Genomic DNA, 18441 nt, shown 5'->3' on the forward strand with positions numbered 1-18441 from the left:
AGCTCTCCCAAAGAACTCATGAAGGACTGGTGCCAGCTGAACACCACGCTATAAAAGTGAGGAAAGGAGAACCCCAGCCACCGACCACCAGCACCCTCCTGACACAAGGGCGAACTAAATCTTCCAAACTCAAAAAGAGACCTAGCTCGCAAAACACACTTCTCTTCCCAAAACCCTGCCTCCACTCCTTCTATTGCGCATGCACAGTGCGCACCGCCACACCACAGCAATACACACGCAGCCAGCTTTCTAATTACTGGCACCGCGCACGCAGCACAATCGGCGAGCCACCAGGGGAGCCAACCTCACCGCTATTGCGAGCCCTAGACCAAACCCTGCGTAGCTCACGGCAAGGCAGGCAAAGTCATCCAAGGGGCCAGGGCGGGCGTCCAACACTCCTGCCAATGCCACAACAGCCTCCCTGCTCACACACAAAACGGAGGACACTACTCATAATGCAGCCGCTAACCACACCACACAACCACCATACAAGGAGCTCACTGCTCACACCCGGCCTCACCTACACTTTGACAGTGGTGTCCCCGTTCGCCTGACATGCGCATTCCACTAAAATCCACCCAGCTTCAGAGGCGACCTTGAAAGAGACCGCGGCACCATAATGGGCACCTCTGCAAGGGGAGGAAATGAAAAGAGAGCTTTGCGGGAAGGAAAACCAACACTAACTTGATGACTTGGCAGGGTCACGCCTTCAGGATGAGCCGCATGCTCAATGCTGTCACGTGCAAAGAGCGTCTCATCGCCCCGGGGGCTCTGGGACCAGCATAAAAGGCAGCACAATGCTGCGCTCCCTCACACACTTCTCCTCACACCTTCGCCTCCTCCGGCAACAAGGTGAGTCTCAACAACCGACCCCTTCTTCCCACAACGGCCTTCTCTTCCCACACACGCTGACGGGACATACTCCCTCCTCCAATCTACTGCCCCTCGCTCGCTCTCTTCTCACATTGCCGCCAAACTGCGCCAATCTCTTGCAGGGACAAACACCTTTCCCTCACACTGCTCGGGAGCTGTGTGCTCTCCCTCAAGCTGCCCTCTGCCTTCAATGCACCAACTCCCTCACTGCCTCCTTCCCCATCCTCACCCACACAATCTCCCTCCACCTCTGCTCACACACACCCACAGCAAAGCAGCTCTAGAGCTACTGCGCACACTCCTTCCTCCACCTGCCCCACGCAACAAGTACCCACACCTGGGGACTCTTTCTGGGGACGCTCTCCTCTACGGCCACCAGCATCTCTGCTGCCTCCTCTCACCCCTGCTCCCCACAACAGGGGCACAGGCCCACAACACCCTCCGCCTCCTCACACCCGCCTCCTCACATCTTCTCAACCCCCGCTCTTCCAGGGCCCTCTCCACAACACACCCATGGCCTGCAACGACCTCTGCCGCCCCTGCGGACCCACCCCGCTGGCTAACAGCTGCAACGAGCCCTGTGTCAGGCAGTGCGAGGACTCCCGCGTGGTCATCCAGCCTCCCGCTGTTCTCGTCACCCTGCCCGGACCCATCCTCAGCTCCTTCCCCCAGAGCACCGCTGTCGGATCCTCCTCCTCTGCCGCTGTGGGTGCAAACCTTAGCGCTCAGGGAGTCCCCATCAACAATGGTGGCTTCGGCTTTGGCTATGGCTATGGCGCCGGCTATGGCGCCGGCTTTGGAGGTCTTGGATGCTTCGCCCGTGGAAGAGGCTGCTACCCCTGCTAAGGACCCTCCCCGCGAACCCTGACCACAGACAACAACGTCCTGCAAGACACTCAACCCTCTGAGGATGCAGCTCCACAACACTGGCTCCGCTTGGGCTCTGTGTCCATGCCTCTGTCTCTCCAGCAAGGGAGGAAGCAAGTGCATGGCCAAGGGGCACAGCCTCACCTCTTGACAACGGGGAGGCCAAAGGAGCGCCTGCTCTTCTCCCACTTCTTCCATGGCATCACCCCTTCTTTGGCTTCACTGCTGCCTTGTAAATGTGCAGTGGGACCATCCACTGCACACAGGCAGGCCACAGCGTTGATGCTCTGAATTCTAGCTCACACCACCTCTTTTCCACTTTCCCATCCTTCCTCTCACTCTTTTCCATCAATAAACTGCTCATGAATAGTAAACACAGACGCCTCCTCTTCCTTTCTTCTTACAAGACTCTTTCAGCCTCTCCACACACCGAGGCAGGACTCCCAAGGCCAGCGGGGAGGCCGAGCCAACGGGAGAAAAGGGGCCTGTGCTCCTTGTCTCTGCCTCCAACAAGACAGTCACCGCAAGACCCTAACAGCACAAACACACCCAAGGGTACACATCCCCTCAGAGCAGGACAACGATGTCTTCCACACCACTACCAACAGCCCTCCCAAGAAAATACACACCAACAGCCATGCGGCAATCCACATGCCCTGCCAGCACACCACACAACACCCTCCCTTCACACAAAAAGCCCTTGTACACACTACGGCCACTACGAACACCGCTCCGACCCAAACGCTCACTGCCTCCACATGCCGCACATGCGTGTCCACATGTGCGGCCATATGCTGGACCAACACCACTACTTCCCAGGAAATATTCTCAGCGAACACCGAGGAAAGGCAGGCCGCGGGCAACACAAAGAAAGAAGAAAGCGGCCAACGCACCTCCTTTCCTCAGCTAGGGCTGCTGCCATCGGCCTCAGGGCCTCCACTCCTGAAAAACAGGGAACTCGCTAACGCCACTCAGCTAAAGGCGCCACCGCGACCCGCTCTACCAAGGGCATCTTCCTTATACAAAACACAGTCAAACAACGGCCTGCACAAAGCAGCTCACACCACAAAGCAGCTCCACTCTTCCTCTTTCTCTTCCTCCACAACAAGTCTTCTCCAATTGCTTTGCAGACTCCCGTCTGCAACGCAGGCACACCTATGCTCTCAAGAAGCAAGGAGGGAAGACTAAGGAACATTGAGCATCAGGAACAGCATTCTCAGGGACCCCAAAGAGAGAAAAGCAGGTCCCATCTCAACAAGGACAACACGCTCACAAAGCACTCGGGCATGCCCAGTTGCTGGAGCCCCTGTCCTCCACACTTCTAGCTGCATGTCAACATGGCAAGAAACTCTCGCATCTAGAGCCCAAGTCTCCATGTCCTCTTGCTCTTCTCTTGTGCAATAACCAGTTGCAACCCTGACCCTTCCAACACCGCTCACAGCACTGTTCTCGCCCTGTACCCTCTCCACAGGCCACCCCCGCAACAGCCCTAACCCTGCCTGACACTCTGGCGCTACCTCTGCCTCTCAAAGCACTCAGCATCTCTCCCAAACATCCACAGCTCTCCCAAAGAACTCATGAAGGACTGGTGCCAGCTGAACACCACGCTATAAAAGTGAGGAAAGGAGAACCCCAGCCACCGACCACCAGCACCCTCCTGACACAAGGGCGAACTAAATCTTCCAAACTCAAAAAGAGACCTAGCTCGCAAAACACACTTCTCTTCCCAAAACCCTGCCTCCACTCCTTCTATTGCGCATGCACAGTGCGCACCGCCACACCACAGCAATACACACGCAGCCAGCTTTCTAATTACTGGCACCGCGCACGCAGCACAATCGGCGAGCCACCAGGGGAGCCAACCTCACCGCTATTGCGAGCCCTAGACCAAACCCTGCGTAGCTCACGGCAAGGCAGGCAAAGTCATCCAAGGGGCCAGGGCGGGCGTCCAACACTCCTGCCAATGCCACAACAGCCTCCCTGCTCACACACAAAACGGAGGACACTACTCATAATGCAGCCGCTAACCACACCACACAACCACCATACAAGGAGCTCACTGCTCACACCCGGCCTCACCTACACTTTGACAGTGGTGTCCCCGTTCGCCTGACATGCGCATTCCACTAAAATCCACCCAGCTTCAGAGGCGACCTTGAAAGAGACCGCGGCACCATAATGGGCACCTCTGCAAGGGGAGGAAATGAAAAGAGAGCTTTGCGGGAAGGAAAACCAACACTAACTTGATGACTTGGCAGGGTCACGCCTTCAGGATGAGCCGCATGCTCAATGCTGTCACGTGCAAAGAGCGTCTCATCGCCCCGGGGGCTCTGGGACCAGCATAAAAGGCAGCACAATGCTGCGCTCCCTCACACACTTCTCCTCACACCTTCGCCTCCTCCGGCAACAAGGTGAGTCTCAACAACCGACCCCTTCTTCCCACAACGGCCTTCTCTTCCCACACACGCTGACGGGACATACTCCCTCCTCCAATCTACTGCCCCTCGCTCGCTCTCTTCTCACATTGCCGCCAAACTGCGCCAATCTCTTGCAGGGACAAACACCTTTCCCTCACACTGCTCGGGAGCTGTGTGCTCTCCCTCAAGCTGCCCTCTGCCTTCAATGCACCAACTCCCTCACTGCCTCCTTCCCCATCCTCACCCACACAATCTCCCTCCACCTCTGCTCACACACACCCACAGCAAAGCAGCTCTAGAGCTACTGCGCACACTCCTTCCTCCACCTGCCCCACGCAACAAGTACCCACACCTGGGGACTCTTTCTGGGGACGCTCTCCTCTACAGCCACCAGCATCTCTGCTGCCTCCTCTCACCCCTGCTCCCCACAACAGGGGCACAGGCCCACAACACCCTCCGCCTCCTCACACCCGCCTCCTCACATCTTCTCAACCCCCGCTCTTCCAGGGCCCTCTCCACAACACACCCATGGCCTGCAACGACCTCTGCCGCCCCTGCGGACCCACCCCGCTGGCTAACAGCTGCAACGAGCCCTGTGTCAGGCAGTGCGAGGACTCCCGCGTGGTCATCCAGCCTCCCGCTGTTCTCGTCACCCTGCCCGGACCCATCCTCAGCTCCTTCCCCCAGAGCACCGCTGTCGGATCCTCCTCCTCTGCCGCTGTGGGTGCAAACCTTAGCGCTCAGGGAGTCCCCATCAACAATGGTGGCTTCGGCTTTGGCTATGGCTATGGCGCCGGCTATGGCGCCGGCTTTGGAGGTCTTGGATGCTTCGCCCGTGGAAGAGGCTGCTACCCCTGCTAAGGACCCTCCCCGCGAACCCTGACCACAGAAAACAACGTCCTGCAAGACACTCAACCCTCTGAGGATGCAGCTCCACAACACTGGCTCCGCTTGGGCTCTGTGTCCATGCCTCTGTCTCTCCAGCAAGGGAGGAAGCAAGTGCATGGCCAAGGGGCACAGCCTCACCTCTTGACAACGGGGAGGCCAAAGGAGCGCCTGCTCTTCTCCCACTTCTTCCATGGCATCACCCCTTCTTTGGCTTCACTGCTGCCTTGTAAATGCGCAGTGGGACCATCCACTGCACACAGGCAGGCCACAGCGTTGATGCTCTGAATTCTAGCTCACACCACCTCTTTTCCACTTTCCCATCCTTCCTCTCACTCTTTTCCATCAATAAACTGCTCATGAATAGTAAACACAGACGCCTCCTCTTCCTTTCTTCTTACAAGACTCTTTCAGCCTCTCCACACACCGAGGCAGGACTCCCAAGGCCAGCGGGGAGGCCGAGCCAACGGGAGAAAAGGGGCCTGTGCTCCTTGTCTCTGCCTCCAACAAGACAGTCACCGCAAGACCCTAACAGCACAAACACACCCAAGGGTACACATCCCCTCAGAGCAGGACAACGATGTCTTCCACACCACTACCAACAGCCCTCCCAAGAAAATACACACCAACAGCCATGCGGCAATCCACATGCCCTGCCAGCACACCACACAACACCCTCCCTTCACACAAAAAGCCCTTGTACACACTACGGTCACTACGAACACCGCTCCGACCCAAACGCTCACTGCCTCCACATGCCGCACATGCGTGTCCACATGTGCGGCCATATGCTGGACCAACACCACTACTTCCCAGGAAATATTCTCAGCGAACACCGAGGAAAGGCAGGCCGCGGGCAACACAAAGAAAGAAGAAAGCGGCCAACGCACCTCCTTTCCTCAGCTAGGGCTGCTGCCATCGGCCTCAGGGCCTCCACTCCTGAAAAACAGGGAACTCGCTAACGCCACTCAGCTAAAGGCGCCACCGCGACCCGCTCTACCAAGGGCATCTTCCTTATACAAAACACAGTCAAACAACGGCCTGCACAAAGCAGCTCACACCACAAAGCAGCTCCACTCTTCCTCTTTCTCTTCCTCCACAACAAGTCTTCTCCAATTGCTTTGCAGAGTCCCGTCTGCAACGCAGGCACACCTATGCTCTCAAGAAGCAAGGAGGGAAGACTATGGAACATTGAGCATCAGGAACAGCATTCTCAGGGACCCCAAAGAGAGAAAAGCAGGTCCCATCTCAACAAGGACAACACGCTCACAAAGCACTCGGGCATGCCCAGTTGCTGGAGCCCCTGTCCTCCACACTTCTAGCTGCATGTCAACACGGCAAGAAACTCTCGCATCTAGAGCCCAAGTCTCCATGTCCTCTTGCTCTTCTCTTGTGCAATAACCAGTTGCAACCCTGACCCTTCCAACACCGCTCACAGCACTGTTCTCGCCCTGTACCCTCTCCACAGGCCACCCCCGCAACAGCCCTAACCCTGCCTGACACTCTGGCGCTACCTCTGCCTCTCAAAGCACTCAGCATCTCTCCCAAACATCCACAGCTCTCCCAAAGAACTCATGAAGGACTGGTGCCAGCTGAACACCACGCTATAAAAGTGAGGAAAGGAGAACCCCAGCCACCGACCACCAGCACCCTCCTGACACAAGGGCGAACTAAATCTTCCAAACTCAAAAAGAGACCTAGCTCGCAAAACACACTTCTCTTCCCAAAACCCTGCCTCCACTCCTTCTATTGCGCATGCACAGTGCGCACCGCCACACCACAGCAATACACACGCAGCCAGCTTTCTAATTACTGGCACCGCGCACGCAGCACAATCGGCGAGCCACCAGGGGAGCCAACCTCACCGCTATTGCGAGCCCTAGACCAAACCCTGCGTAGCTCACGGCAAGGCAGGCAAAGTCATCCAAGGGGCCAGGGCGGGCGTCCAACACTCCTGCCAATGCCACAACAGCCTCCCTGCTCACACACAAAACGGAGGACACTACTCATAATGCAGCCGCTAACCACACCACACAACCACCATACAAGGAGCTCACTGCTCACACCCGGCCTCACCTACACTTTGACAGTGGTGTCCCCGTTCGCCTGACATGCGCATTCCACTAAAATCCACCCAGCTTCAGAGGCGACCTTGAAAGAGACCGCGGCACCATAATGGGCACCTCTGCAAGGGGAGGAAATGAAAAGAGAGCTTTGCGGGAAGGAAAACCAACACTAACTTGATGACTTGGCAGGGTCACGCCTTCAGGATGAGCCGCATGCTCAATGCTGTCACGTGCAAAGAGCGTCTCATCGCCCCGGGGGCTCTGGGACCAGCATAAAAGGCAGCACAATGCTGCGCTCCCTCACACACTTCTCCTCACACCTTCGCCTCCTCCGGCAACAAGGTGAGTCTCAACAACCGACCCCTTCTTCCCACAACGGCCTTCTCTTCCCACACACGCTGACGGGACATACTCCCTCCTCCAATCTACTGCCCCTCGCTCGCTCTCTTCTCACATTGCCGCCAAACTGCGCCAATCTCTTGCAGGGACAAACACCTTTCCCTCACACTGCTCGGGAGCTGTGTGCTCTCCCTCAAGCTGCCCTCTGCCTTCAATGCACCAACTCCCTCACTGCCTCCTTCCCCATCCTCACCCACACAATCTCCCTCCACCTCTGCTCACACACACCCACAGCAAAGCAGCTCTAGAGCTACTGCGCACACTCCTTCCTCCACCTGCCCCACGCAACAAGTACCCACACCTGGGGACTCTTTCTGGGGACGCTCTCCTCTACAGCCACCAGCATCTCTGCTGCCTCCTCTCACCCCTGCTCCCCACAACAGGGGCACAGGCCCACAACACCCTCCGCCTCCTCACACCCGCCTCCTCACATCTTCTCAACCCCCGCTCTTCCAGGGCCCTCTCCACAACACACCCATGGCCTGCAACGACCTCTGCCGCCCCTGCGGACCCACCCCGCTGGCTAACAGCTGCAACGAGCCCTGTGTCAGGCAGTGCGAGGACTCCCGCGTGGTCATCCAGCCTCCCGCTGTTCTCGTCACCCTGCCCGGACCCATCCTCAGCTCCTTCCCCCAGAGCACCGCTGTCGGATCCTCCTCCTCTGCCGCTGTGGGTGCAAACCTTAGCGCTCAGGGAGTCCCCATCAACAATGGTGGCTTCGGCTTTGGCTATGGCTATGGCGCCGGCTATGGCGCCGGCTTTGGAGGTCTTGGATGCTTCGCCCGTGGAAGAGGCTGCTACCCCTGCTAAGGACCCTCCCCGCGAACCCTGACCACAGAAAACAACGTCCTGCAAGACACTCAACCCTCTGAGGATGCAGCTCCACAACACTGGCTCCGCTTGGGCTCTGTGTCCATGCCTCTGTCTCTCCAGCAAGGGAGGAAGCAAGTGCATGGCCAAGGGGCACAGCCTCACCTCTTGACAACGGGGAGGCCAAAGGAGCGCCTGCTCTTCTCCCACTTCTTCCATGGCATCACCCCTTCTTTGGCTTCACTGCTGCCTTGTAAATGCGCAGTGGGACCATCCACTGCACACAGGCAGGCCACAGCGTTGATGCTCTGAATTCTAGCTCACACCACCTCTTTTCCACTTTCCCATCCTTCCTCTCACTCTTTTCCATCAATAAACTGCTCATGAATAGTAAACACAGACGCCTCCTCTTCCTTTCTTCTTACAAGACTCTTTCAGCCTCTCCACACACCGAGGCAGGACTCCCAAGGCCAGCGGGGAGGCCGAGCCAACGGGAGAAAAGGGGCCTGTGCTCCTTGTCTCTGCCTCCAACAAGACAGTCACCGCAAGACCCTAACAGCACAAACACACCCAAGGGTACACATCCCCTCAGAGCAGGACAACGATGTCTTCCACACCACTACCAACAGCCCTCCCAAGAAAATACACACCAACAGCCATGCGGCAATCCACATGCCCTGCCAGCACACCACACAACACCCTCCCTTCACACAAAAAGCCCTTGTACACACTACGGCCACTACGAACACCGCTCCGACCCAAACGCTCACTGCCTCCACATGCCGCACATGCGTGTCCACATGTGCGGCCATATGCTGGACCAACACCACTACTTCCCAGGAAATATTCTCAGCGAACGCCGAGGAAAGGCAGGCCGCGGGCAACACAAAGAAAGAAGAAAGCGGCCAACGCACCTCCTTTCCTCAGCTAGGGCTGCTGCCATCGGCCTCAGGGCCTCCACTCCTGAAAAACAGGGAACTCGCTAACGCCACTCAGCTAAAGGCGCCACCGCGACCCGCTCTACCAAGGGCATCTTCCTTATACAAAACACAGTCAAACAACGGCCTGCACAAAGCAGCTCACACCACAAAGCAGCTCCACTCTTCCTCTTTCTCTTCCTCCACAACAAGTCTTCTCCAATTGCTTTGCAGACTCCCGTCTGCAACGCAGGCACACCTATGCTCTCAAGAAGCAAGGAGGGAAGACTATGGAACATTGAGCATCAGGAACAGCATTCTCAGGGACCCCAAAGAGAGAAAAGCAGGTCCCATCTCAACAAGGACAACACGCTCACAAAGCACTCGGGCATGCCCAGTTGCTGGAGCCCCTGTCCTCCACACTTCTAGCTGCATGTCAACACGGCAAGAAACTCTCGCATCTAGAGCCCAAGTCTCCATGTCCTCTTGCTCTTCTCTTGTGCAATAACCAGTTGCAACCCTGACCCTTCCAACACCGCTCACAGCACTGTTCTCGCCCTGTACCCTCTCCACAGGCCACCCCCGCAACAGCCCTAACCCTGCCTGACACTCTGGCGCTACCTCTGCCTCTCAAAGCACTCAGCATCTCTCCCAAACATCCACAGCTCTCCCAAAGAACTCATGAAGGACTGGTGCCAGCTGAACACCACGCTATAAAAGTGAGGAAAGGAGAACCCCAGCCACCGACCACCAGCACCCTCCTGACACAAGGGCGAACTAAATCTTCCAAACTCAAAAAGAGACCTAGCTCGCAAAACACACTTCTCTTCCCAAAACCCTGCCTCCACTCCTTCTATTGCGCATGCACAGTGCGCACCGCCACACCACAGCAATACACACGCAGCCAGCTTTCTAATTACTGGCACCGCGCACGCAGCACAATCGGCGAGCCACCAGGGGAGCCAACCTCACCGCTATTGCGAGCCCTAGACCAAACCCTGCGTAGCTCACGGCAAGGCAGGCAAAGTCATCCAAGGGGCCAGGGCGGGCGTCCAACACTCCTGCCAATGCCACAACAGCCTCCCTGCTCACACACAAAACGGAGGACACTACTCATAATGCAGCCGCTAACCACACCACACAACCACCATACAAGGAGCTCACTGCTCACACCCGGCCTCACCTACACTTTGACAGTGGTGTCCCCGTTCGCCTGACATGCGCATTCCACTAAAATCCACCCAGCTTCAGAGGCGACCTTGAAAGAGACCGCGGCACCATAATGGGCACCTCTGCAAGGGGAGGAAATGAAAAGAGAGCTTTGCGGGAAGGAAAACCAACACTAACTTGATGACTTGGCAGGGTCGCGCCTTCAGGATGAGCCGCATGCTCAATGCTGTCACGTGCAAAGAGCGTCTCATCGCCCCGGGGGCTCTGGGACCAGCATAAAAGGCAGCACAATGCTGCGCTCCCTCACACACTTCTCCTCACACCTTCGCCTCCTCCGGCAACAAGGTGAGTCTCAACAACCGACCCCTTCTTCCCACAACGGCCTTCTCTTCCCACACACGCTGACGGGACATACTCCCTCCTCCAATCTACTGCCCCTCGCTCGCTCTCTTCTCACATTGCCGCCAAACTGCGCCAATCTCTTGCAGGGACAAACACCTTTCCCTCACACTGCTCGGGAGCTGTGTGCTCTCCCTCAAGCTGCCCTCTGCCTTCAATGCACCAACTCCCTCACTGCCTCCTTCCCCATCCTCACCCACACAATCTCCCTCCACCTCTGCTCACACACACCCACAGCAAAGCAGCTCTAGAGCTACTGCGCACACTCCTTCCTCCACCTGCCCCACGCAACAAGTACCCACACCTGGGGACTCTTTCTGGGGACGCTCTCCTCTACAGCCACCAGCATCTCTGCTGCCTCCTCTCACCCCTGCTCCCCACAACAGGGGCACAGGCCCACAACACCCTCCGCCTCCTCACACCCGCCTCCTCACATCTTCTCAACCCCCGCTCTTCCAGGGCCCTCTCCACAACACACCCATGGCCTGCAACGACCTCTGCCGCCCCTGCGGACCCACCCCGCTGGCTAACAGCTGCAACGAGCCCTGTGTCAGGCAGTGCGAGGACTCCCGCGTGGTCATCCAGCCTCCCGCTGTTCTCGTCACCCTGCCCGGACCCATCCTCAGCTCCTTCCCCCAGAGCACCGCTGTCGGATCCTCCTCCTCTGCCGCTGTGGGTGCAAACCTTAGCGCTCAGGGAGTCCCCATCAACAATGGTGGCTTCGGCTTTGGCTATGGCTATGGCGCCGGCTATGGCGCCGGCTTTGGAGGTCTTGGATGCTTCGCCCGTGGAAGAGGCTGCTACCCCTGCTAAGGACCCTCCCCGCGAACCCTGACCACAGAAAACAACGTCCTGCAAGACACTCAACCCTCTGAGGATGCAGCTCCACAACACTGGCTCCGCTTGGGCTCTGTGTCCATGCCTCTGTCTCTCCAGCAAGGGAGGAAGCAAGTGCATGGCCAAGGGGCACAGCCTCACCTCTTGACAACGGGGAGGCCAAAGGAGCGCCTGCTCTTCTCCCACTTCTTCCATGGCATCACCCCTTCTTTGGCTTCACTGCTGCCTTGTAAATGCGCAGTGGGACCATCCACTGCACACAGGCAGGCCACAGCGTTGATGCTCTGAATTCTAGCTCACACCACCTCTTTTCCACTTTCCCATCCTTCCTCTCACTCTTTTCCATCAATAAACTGCTCATGAATAGTAAACACAGACGCCTCCTCTTCCTTTCTTCTTACAAGACTCTTTCAGCCTCTCCACACACCGAGGCAGGACTCCCAAGGCCAGCGGGGAGGCCGAGCCAACGGGAGAAAAGGGGCCTGTGCTCCTTGTCTCTGCCTCCAACAAGACAGTCACCGCAAGACCCTAACAGCACAAACACACCCAAGGGTACACATCCCCTCAGAGCAGGACAACGATGTCTTCCACACCACTACCAACAGCCCTCCCAAGAAAATACACACCAACAGCCATGCGGCAATCCACATGCCCTGCCAGCACACCACACAACACCCTCCCTTCACACAAAAAGCCCTTGTACACACTACGGTCACTACGAACACCGCTCCGACCCAAACGCTCACTGCCTCCACATGCCGCACATGCGTGTCCACATGTGCGGCCATATGCTGGACCAACACCACTACTTCCCAGGAAATATTCTCAGCGAACACCGAGGAAAGGCAGGCCGCGGGCAACACAAAGAAAGAAGAAAGCGGCCAACGCACCTCCTTTCCTCAGCTAGGGCTGCTGCCATCGGCCTCAGGGCCTCCACTCCTGAAAAACAGGGAACTCGCTAACGCCACTCAGCTAAAGGCGCCACCGCGACCCGCTCTACCAAGGGCATCTTCCTTATACAAAACACAGTCAAACAACGGCCTGCACAAAGCAGCTCACACCACAAAGCAGCTCCACTCTTCCTCTTTCTCTTCCTCCACAACAAGTCTTCTCCAATTGCTTTGCAGAGTCCCGTCTGCAACGCAGGCACACCTATGCTCTCAAGAAGCAAGGAGGGAAGACTATGGAACATTGAGCATCAGGAACAGCATTCTCAGGGACCCCAAAGAGAGAAAAGCAGGTCCCATCTCAACAAGGACAACACGCTCACAAAGCACTCGGGCATGCCCAGTTGCTGGAGCCCCTGTCCTCCACACTTCTAGCTGCATGTCAACACGGCAAGAAACTCTCGCATCTAGAGCCCAAGTCTCCATGTCCTCTTGCTCTTCTCTTGTGCAATAACCAGTTGCAACCCTGACCCTTCCAACACCGCTCACAGCACTGTTCTCGCCCTGTACCCTCTCCACAGGCCACCCCCGCAACAGCCCTAACCCTGCCTGACACTCTGGCGCTACCTCTGCCTCTCAAAGCACTCAGCATCTCTCCCAAACATCCACAGCTCTCCCAAAGAACTCATGAAGGACTGGTGCCAGCTGAACACCACGCTATAAAAGTGAGGAAAGGAGAACCCCAGCCACCGACCACCAGCACCCTCCTGACACAAGGGCGAACTAAATCTTCCAAACTCAAAAAGAGACCTAGCTCGCAAAACACACTTCTCTTCCCAAAACCCTGCCTCCACTCCTTCTATTGCGCATGCACAGTGCGCACCGCCACACCACAGCAATACACACGCAGCCAGCTTTCTAATTACTGGCACCGCGCACGCAGCACAATCGGCGAGCCACCAGGGGAGCCAACCTCACCGCTATTGCGAGCCCTAGACCAAACCCTGCGTAGCTCACGGCAAGGCAGGCAAAGTCATCCAAGGGGCCAGGGCGGGCGTCCAACACTCCTGCCAATGCCACAACAGCCTCCCTGCTCACACACAAAACGGAGGACACTACTCATAATGCAGCCGCTAACCACACCACACAACCACCATACAAGGAGCTCACTGCTCACACCCGGCCTCACCTACACTTTGACAGTGGTGTCCCCGTTCGCCTGACATGCGCATTCCACTAAAATCCACCCAGCTTCAGAGGCGACCTTGAAAGAGACCGCGGCACCATAATGGGCACCTCTGCAAGGGGAGGAAATGAAAAGAGAGCTTTGCGGGAAGGAAAACCAACACTAACTTGATGACTTGGCAGGGTCGCGCCTTCAGGATGAGCCGCATGCTCAATGCTGTCACGTGCAAAGAGCGTCTCATCGCCCCGGGGGCTCTGGGACCAGCATAAAAGGCAGCACAATGCTGCGCTCCCTCACACACTTCTCCTCACACCTTCGCCTCCTCCGGCAACAAGGTGAGTCTCAACAACCGACCCCTTCTTCCCACAACGGCCTTCTCTTCCCACACACGCTGACGGGACATACTCCCTCCTCCAATCTACTGCCCCTCGCTCGCTCTCTTCTCACATTGCCGCCAAACTGCGCCAATCTCTTGCAGGGACAAACACCTTTCCCTCACACTGCTCGGGAGCTGTGTGCTCTCCCTCAAGCTGCCCTCTGCCTTCAATGCACCAACTCCCTCACTGCCTCCTTCCCCATCCTCACCCACACAATCTCCCTCCACCTCTGCTCACACACACCCACAGCAAAGCAGCTCTAGAGCTACTGCGCACACTCCTTCCTCCACCTGCCCCACGCAACAAGTACCCACACCTGGGGACTCTTTCTGGGGACGCTCTCCTCTACAGCCACCAGCATCTCTGCTGCCTCCTCTCACCCCTGCTCCCCACAACAGGGGCACAGGCCCACAACACCCTCCGCCTCCTCACACCCGCCTCCTCACATCTTCTCAACCCCCGCTCTTCCAGGGCCCTCTCCACAACACACCCATGGCCTGCAACGACCTCTGCCGCCCCTGCGGACCCACCCCGCTGGCTAACAGCTGCAACGAGCCCTGTGTCAGGCAGTGCGAGGACTCCCGCGTGGTCATCCAGCCTCCCGCTGTTCTCGTCACCCTGCCCGGACCCATCCTCAGCTCCTTCCCCCAGAGCACCGCTGTCGGATCCTCCTCCTCTGCCGCTGTGGGTGCAAACCTTAGCGCTCAGGGAGTCCCCATCAACAATGGTGGCTTCGGCTTTGGCTATGGCTATGGCGCCGGCTATGGCGCCGGCTTTGGAGGTCTTGGATGCTTCGCCCGTGGAAGAGGCTGCTACCCCTGCTAAGGACCCTCCCCGCGAACCCTGACCACAGAAAACAACGTCCTGCAAGACACTCAACCCTCTGAGGATGCAGCTCCACAACACTGGCTCCGCTTGGGCTCTGTGTCCATGCCTCTGTCTCTCCAGCAAGGGAGGAAGCAAGTGCATGGCCAAGGGGCACAGCCTCACCTCTTGACAACGGGGAGGCCAAAGGAGCGCCTGCTCTTCTCCCACTTCTTCCATGGCATCACCCCTTCTTTGGCTTCACTGCTGCCTTGTAAATGTGCAGTGGGACCATCCACTGCACACAGGCAGGCCACAGCGTTGATGCTCTGAATTCTAGCTCACACCACCTCTTTTCCACTTTCCCATCCTTCCTCTCACTCTTTTCCATCAATAAACTGCTCATGAATAGTAAACACAGACGCCTCCTCTTCCTTTCTTCTTACAAGACTCTTTCAGCCTCTCCACACACCGAGGCAGGACTCCCAAGGCCAGCGGGGAGGCTGAGCCAACGGGAGAAAAGGGGCCTGTGCTCCTTGTCTCTGCCTCCAACAAGACAGTCACCGCAAGACCCTAACAGCACAAACACACCCAAGGGTACACATCCCCTCAGAGCAGGACAACGATGTCTTCCACACCACTACCAACAGCCCTCCCAAGAAAATACACACCAACAGCCATGCGGCAATCCACATGCCCTGCCAGCACACCACACAACACCCTCCCTTCACACAAAAAGCCTTTGTACACACTACGGCCACTACGAACACCGCTCCGACCCAAACGCTCACTGCCTCCACATGCCGCACATGCGTGTCCACATGTGCGGCCATATGCTGGACCAACACCACTACTTCCCAGGAAATATTCTCAGCGAACACCGAGGAAAGGCAGGCCGCGGGCAACACAAAGAAAGAAGAAAGCGGCCAATGCACCTCCTTTCCTCAGCTAGGGCTGCTGCCATCGGCCTCAGGGCCTCCACTCCTGAAAAACAGGGAACTCGCTAACGCCACTCAGCTAAAGGCGCCACCGCGACCCGCTCTACCAAGGGCATCTTCCTTATACAAAACACAGTCAAACAACGGCCTGCACAAAGCAGCTCACACCACAAAGCAGCTCCACTCTTCCTCTTTCTCTTCCTCCACAACAAGTCTTCTCCAATTGCTTTGCAGAGTCCCGTCTGCAATGCAGGCACACCTATGCTCTCAAGAAGCAAGGAGGGAAGACTAAGGAACATTGAGCATCAGGAACAGCATTCTCAGGGACCCCAAAGAGAGAAAAGCAGGTCCCATCTCAACAAGGACAACACGCTCACAAAGCACTCGGGCATGCCCAGTTGCTGGAGCCCCTGTCCTCCACACTTCTAGCTGCATGTCAACACGGCAAGAAACTCTCGCATCTAGAGCCCAAGTCTCCATGTCCTCTTGCTCTTCTCTTGTGCAATAACCAATTGCAACCCTGACCCTTCCAACACCGCTCACAGCACTGTTCTCGCCCTGTACCCTCTCCACAGGCCACCCCCGCAAAAGCCCTAACCCTGCCTGACACTCTGGCGCTACCTCTGCCTCTCAAAGCACTCAGCATCTCTCCCAAACATCCACAGCTCTCCCAAAGAACTCATGAAGGACTGGTGCCAGCTGAACACCACGCTATAAAAGTGAGGAAAGGAGAACCCCAGCCACCGACCACCAGCACCCTCCTGACACAAGGGCGAACTAAATCTTCCAAACTCAAAAAGAGACCTAGCTCGCAAAACACACTTCTCTTCCCAAAACCCTGCCTCCACTCCTTCTATTGCGCATGCACAGTGCGCACCGCCACACCACAGCAATACACACGCAGCCAGCTTTCTAATTACTGGCACCGCGCACGCAGCACAATCGGCGAGCCACCAGGGGAGCCAACCTCACCGCTATTGCGAGCCCTAGACCAAACCCTGCGTAGCTCACGGCAAGGCAGGCAAAGTCATCCAAGGGGCCAGGGCGGGCGTCCAACACTCCTGCCAATGCCACAACAGCCTCCCTGCTCACACACAAAACGGAGGACACTACTTATAATGCAGCCGCTAACCACACCACACAACCACCATACAAGGAGCTCACTGCTCACACCCGGCCTCACCTACACTTTGACAGTGGTGTCCCCGTTCGCCTGACATGCGCATTCCACTAAAATCCACCCAGCTTCAGAGGCGACCTTGAAAGAGACCGCGGCACCATAATGGGCACCTCTGCAAGGGGAGGAAATGAAAAGAGAGCTTTGCGGGAAGGAAAACCAACACTAACTTGATGACTTGGCAGGGTCGCGCCTTCAGGATGAGCCGCATGCTCAATGCTGTCACGTGCAAAGAGCGTCTCATCGCCCCGGGGGCTCTGGGACCAGCATAAAAGGCAGCACAATGCTGCGCTCCCTCACACACTTCTCCTCACACCTTCGCCTCCTCCGGCAACAAGGTGAGTCTCAACAACCGACCCCTTCTTCCCACAACGGCCTTCTCTTCCCACACACGCTGACGGGACATACTCCCTCCTCCAATCTACTGCCCCTCGCTCGCTCTCTTCTCACATTGCCGCCAAACTGCGCCAATCTCTTGCAGGGACAAACACCTTTCCCTCACACTGCTCGGGAGCTGTGTGCTCTCCCTCAAGCTGCCCTCTGCCTTCAATGCACCAACTCCCTCACTGCCTCCTTCCCCATCCTCACCCACACAATCTCCCTCCACCTCTGCTCACACACACCCACAGCAAAGCAGCTCTAGAGCTACTGCGCACACTCCTTCCTCCACCTGCCCCACGCAACAAGTACCCACACCTGGGGACTCTTTCTGGGGACGCTCTCCTCTACAGCCACCAGCATCTCTGCTGCCTCCTCTCACCCCTGCTCCCCACAACAGGGGCACAGGCCCACAACACCCTCCGCCTCCTCACACCCGCCTCCTCACATCTTCTCAACCCCCGCTCTTCCAGGGCCCTCTCCACAACACACCCATGGCCTGCAACGACCTCTGCCGCCCCTGCGGACCCACCCCACTGGCTAACAGCTGCAACGAGCCCTGTGTCAGGCAGTGCGAGGACTCCCGCGTGGTCATCCAGCCTCCCGCTGTTCTCGTCACCCTGCCCGGACCCATCCTCAGCTCCTTCCCCCAGAGCACCGCTGTCGGATCCTCCTCCTCTGCCGCTGTGGGTGCAAACCTTAGCGCTCAGGGAGTCCCCATCAACAATGGTGGCTTCGGCTTTGGCTATGGCTATGGCGCCGGCTATGGCGCCGGCTTTGGAGGTCTTGGATGCTTCGCCCGTGGAAGAGGCTGCTACCCCTGCTAAGGACCCTCCCCGCGAACCCTGACCACAGACAACAACGTCCTGCAAGACACTCAACCCTCTGAGGATGCAGCTCCACAACACTGGCTCCGCTTGGGCTCTGTGTCCATGCCTCTGTCTCTCCAGCAAGGGAGGAAGCAAGTGCATGGCCAAGGGGCACAGCCTCACCTCTTGACAACGGGGAGGCCAAAGGAGCGCCTGCTCTTCTCCCACTTCTTCCATGGCATCAC

At 57.4% G+C, this 18441-nt stretch overlaps 6 protein-coding genes across 6 annotated transcripts; all 6 read left to right on the forward strand.

Annotated features, from left to right (window-relative positions):
• The first annotated feature begins 1386 nt into the window (after nucleotides 1-1386).
• On the forward strand, nucleotides 1387-1719 carry LOC148591202 (feather keratin 1-like). Its single transcript, XM_088538056.1, has one exon. The coding sequence runs from the start codon at nucleotides 1387-1389 to the stop codon at nucleotides 1717-1719; it is 333 nt and encodes a 110-aa protein (XP_088394182.1).
• Nucleotides 1720-4685: 2966 nt separating this feature from the next.
• On the forward strand, nucleotides 4686-5018 carry LOC148591203 (feather keratin 1-like). Its single transcript, XM_088538060.1, has one exon. The coding sequence runs from the start codon at nucleotides 4686-4688 to the stop codon at nucleotides 5016-5018; it is 333 nt and encodes a 110-aa protein (XP_088394186.1).
• A 2966-nt stretch (nucleotides 5019-7984) lies between these two features.
• LOC148591204 (feather keratin 1-like) lies at nucleotides 7985-8317 on the forward strand. The gene has a single exon (XM_088538061.1). It carries the CDS (start codon nucleotides 7985-7987, stop codon nucleotides 8315-8317), a length of 333 nt encoding a protein of 110 aa, XP_088394187.1.
• Nucleotides 8318-11283: 2966 nt separating this feature from the next.
• LOC148591205 (feather keratin 1-like) lies at nucleotides 11284-11616 on the forward strand. The gene has a single exon (XM_088538064.1). The coding sequence runs from the start codon at nucleotides 11284-11286 to the stop codon at nucleotides 11614-11616; it is 333 nt and encodes a 110-aa protein (XP_088394190.1).
• Nucleotides 11617-14582: 2966 nt separating this feature from the next.
• On the forward strand, nucleotides 14583-14915 carry LOC148591206 (feather keratin 1-like). Its single transcript, XM_088538062.1, has one exon. The coding sequence runs from the start codon at nucleotides 14583-14585 to the stop codon at nucleotides 14913-14915; it is 333 nt and encodes a 110-aa protein (XP_088394188.1).
• Nucleotides 14916-17881: 2966 nt separating this feature from the next.
• On the forward strand, nucleotides 17882-18214 carry LOC148591207 (feather keratin 1-like). The gene has a single exon (XM_088538063.1). It carries the CDS (start codon nucleotides 17882-17884, stop codon nucleotides 18212-18214), a length of 333 nt encoding a protein of 110 aa, XP_088394189.1.
• The last annotated feature ends 227 nt before the right edge of the window (nucleotides 18215-18441 follow it).

The sequence above is a fragment of the Tinamus guttatus genome, unplaced genomic scaffold, assembly GCF_059628265.1.
Source record: "Tinamus guttatus ecotype Peru unplaced genomic scaffold, ASM5962826v1 Tinamus_guttatus_pri_ptg000922l, whole genome shotgun sequence".
In the NCBI taxonomy this organism is placed as follows: Eukaryota; Metazoa; Chordata; class Aves; order Tinamiformes; family Tinamidae; genus Tinamus; species Tinamus guttatus.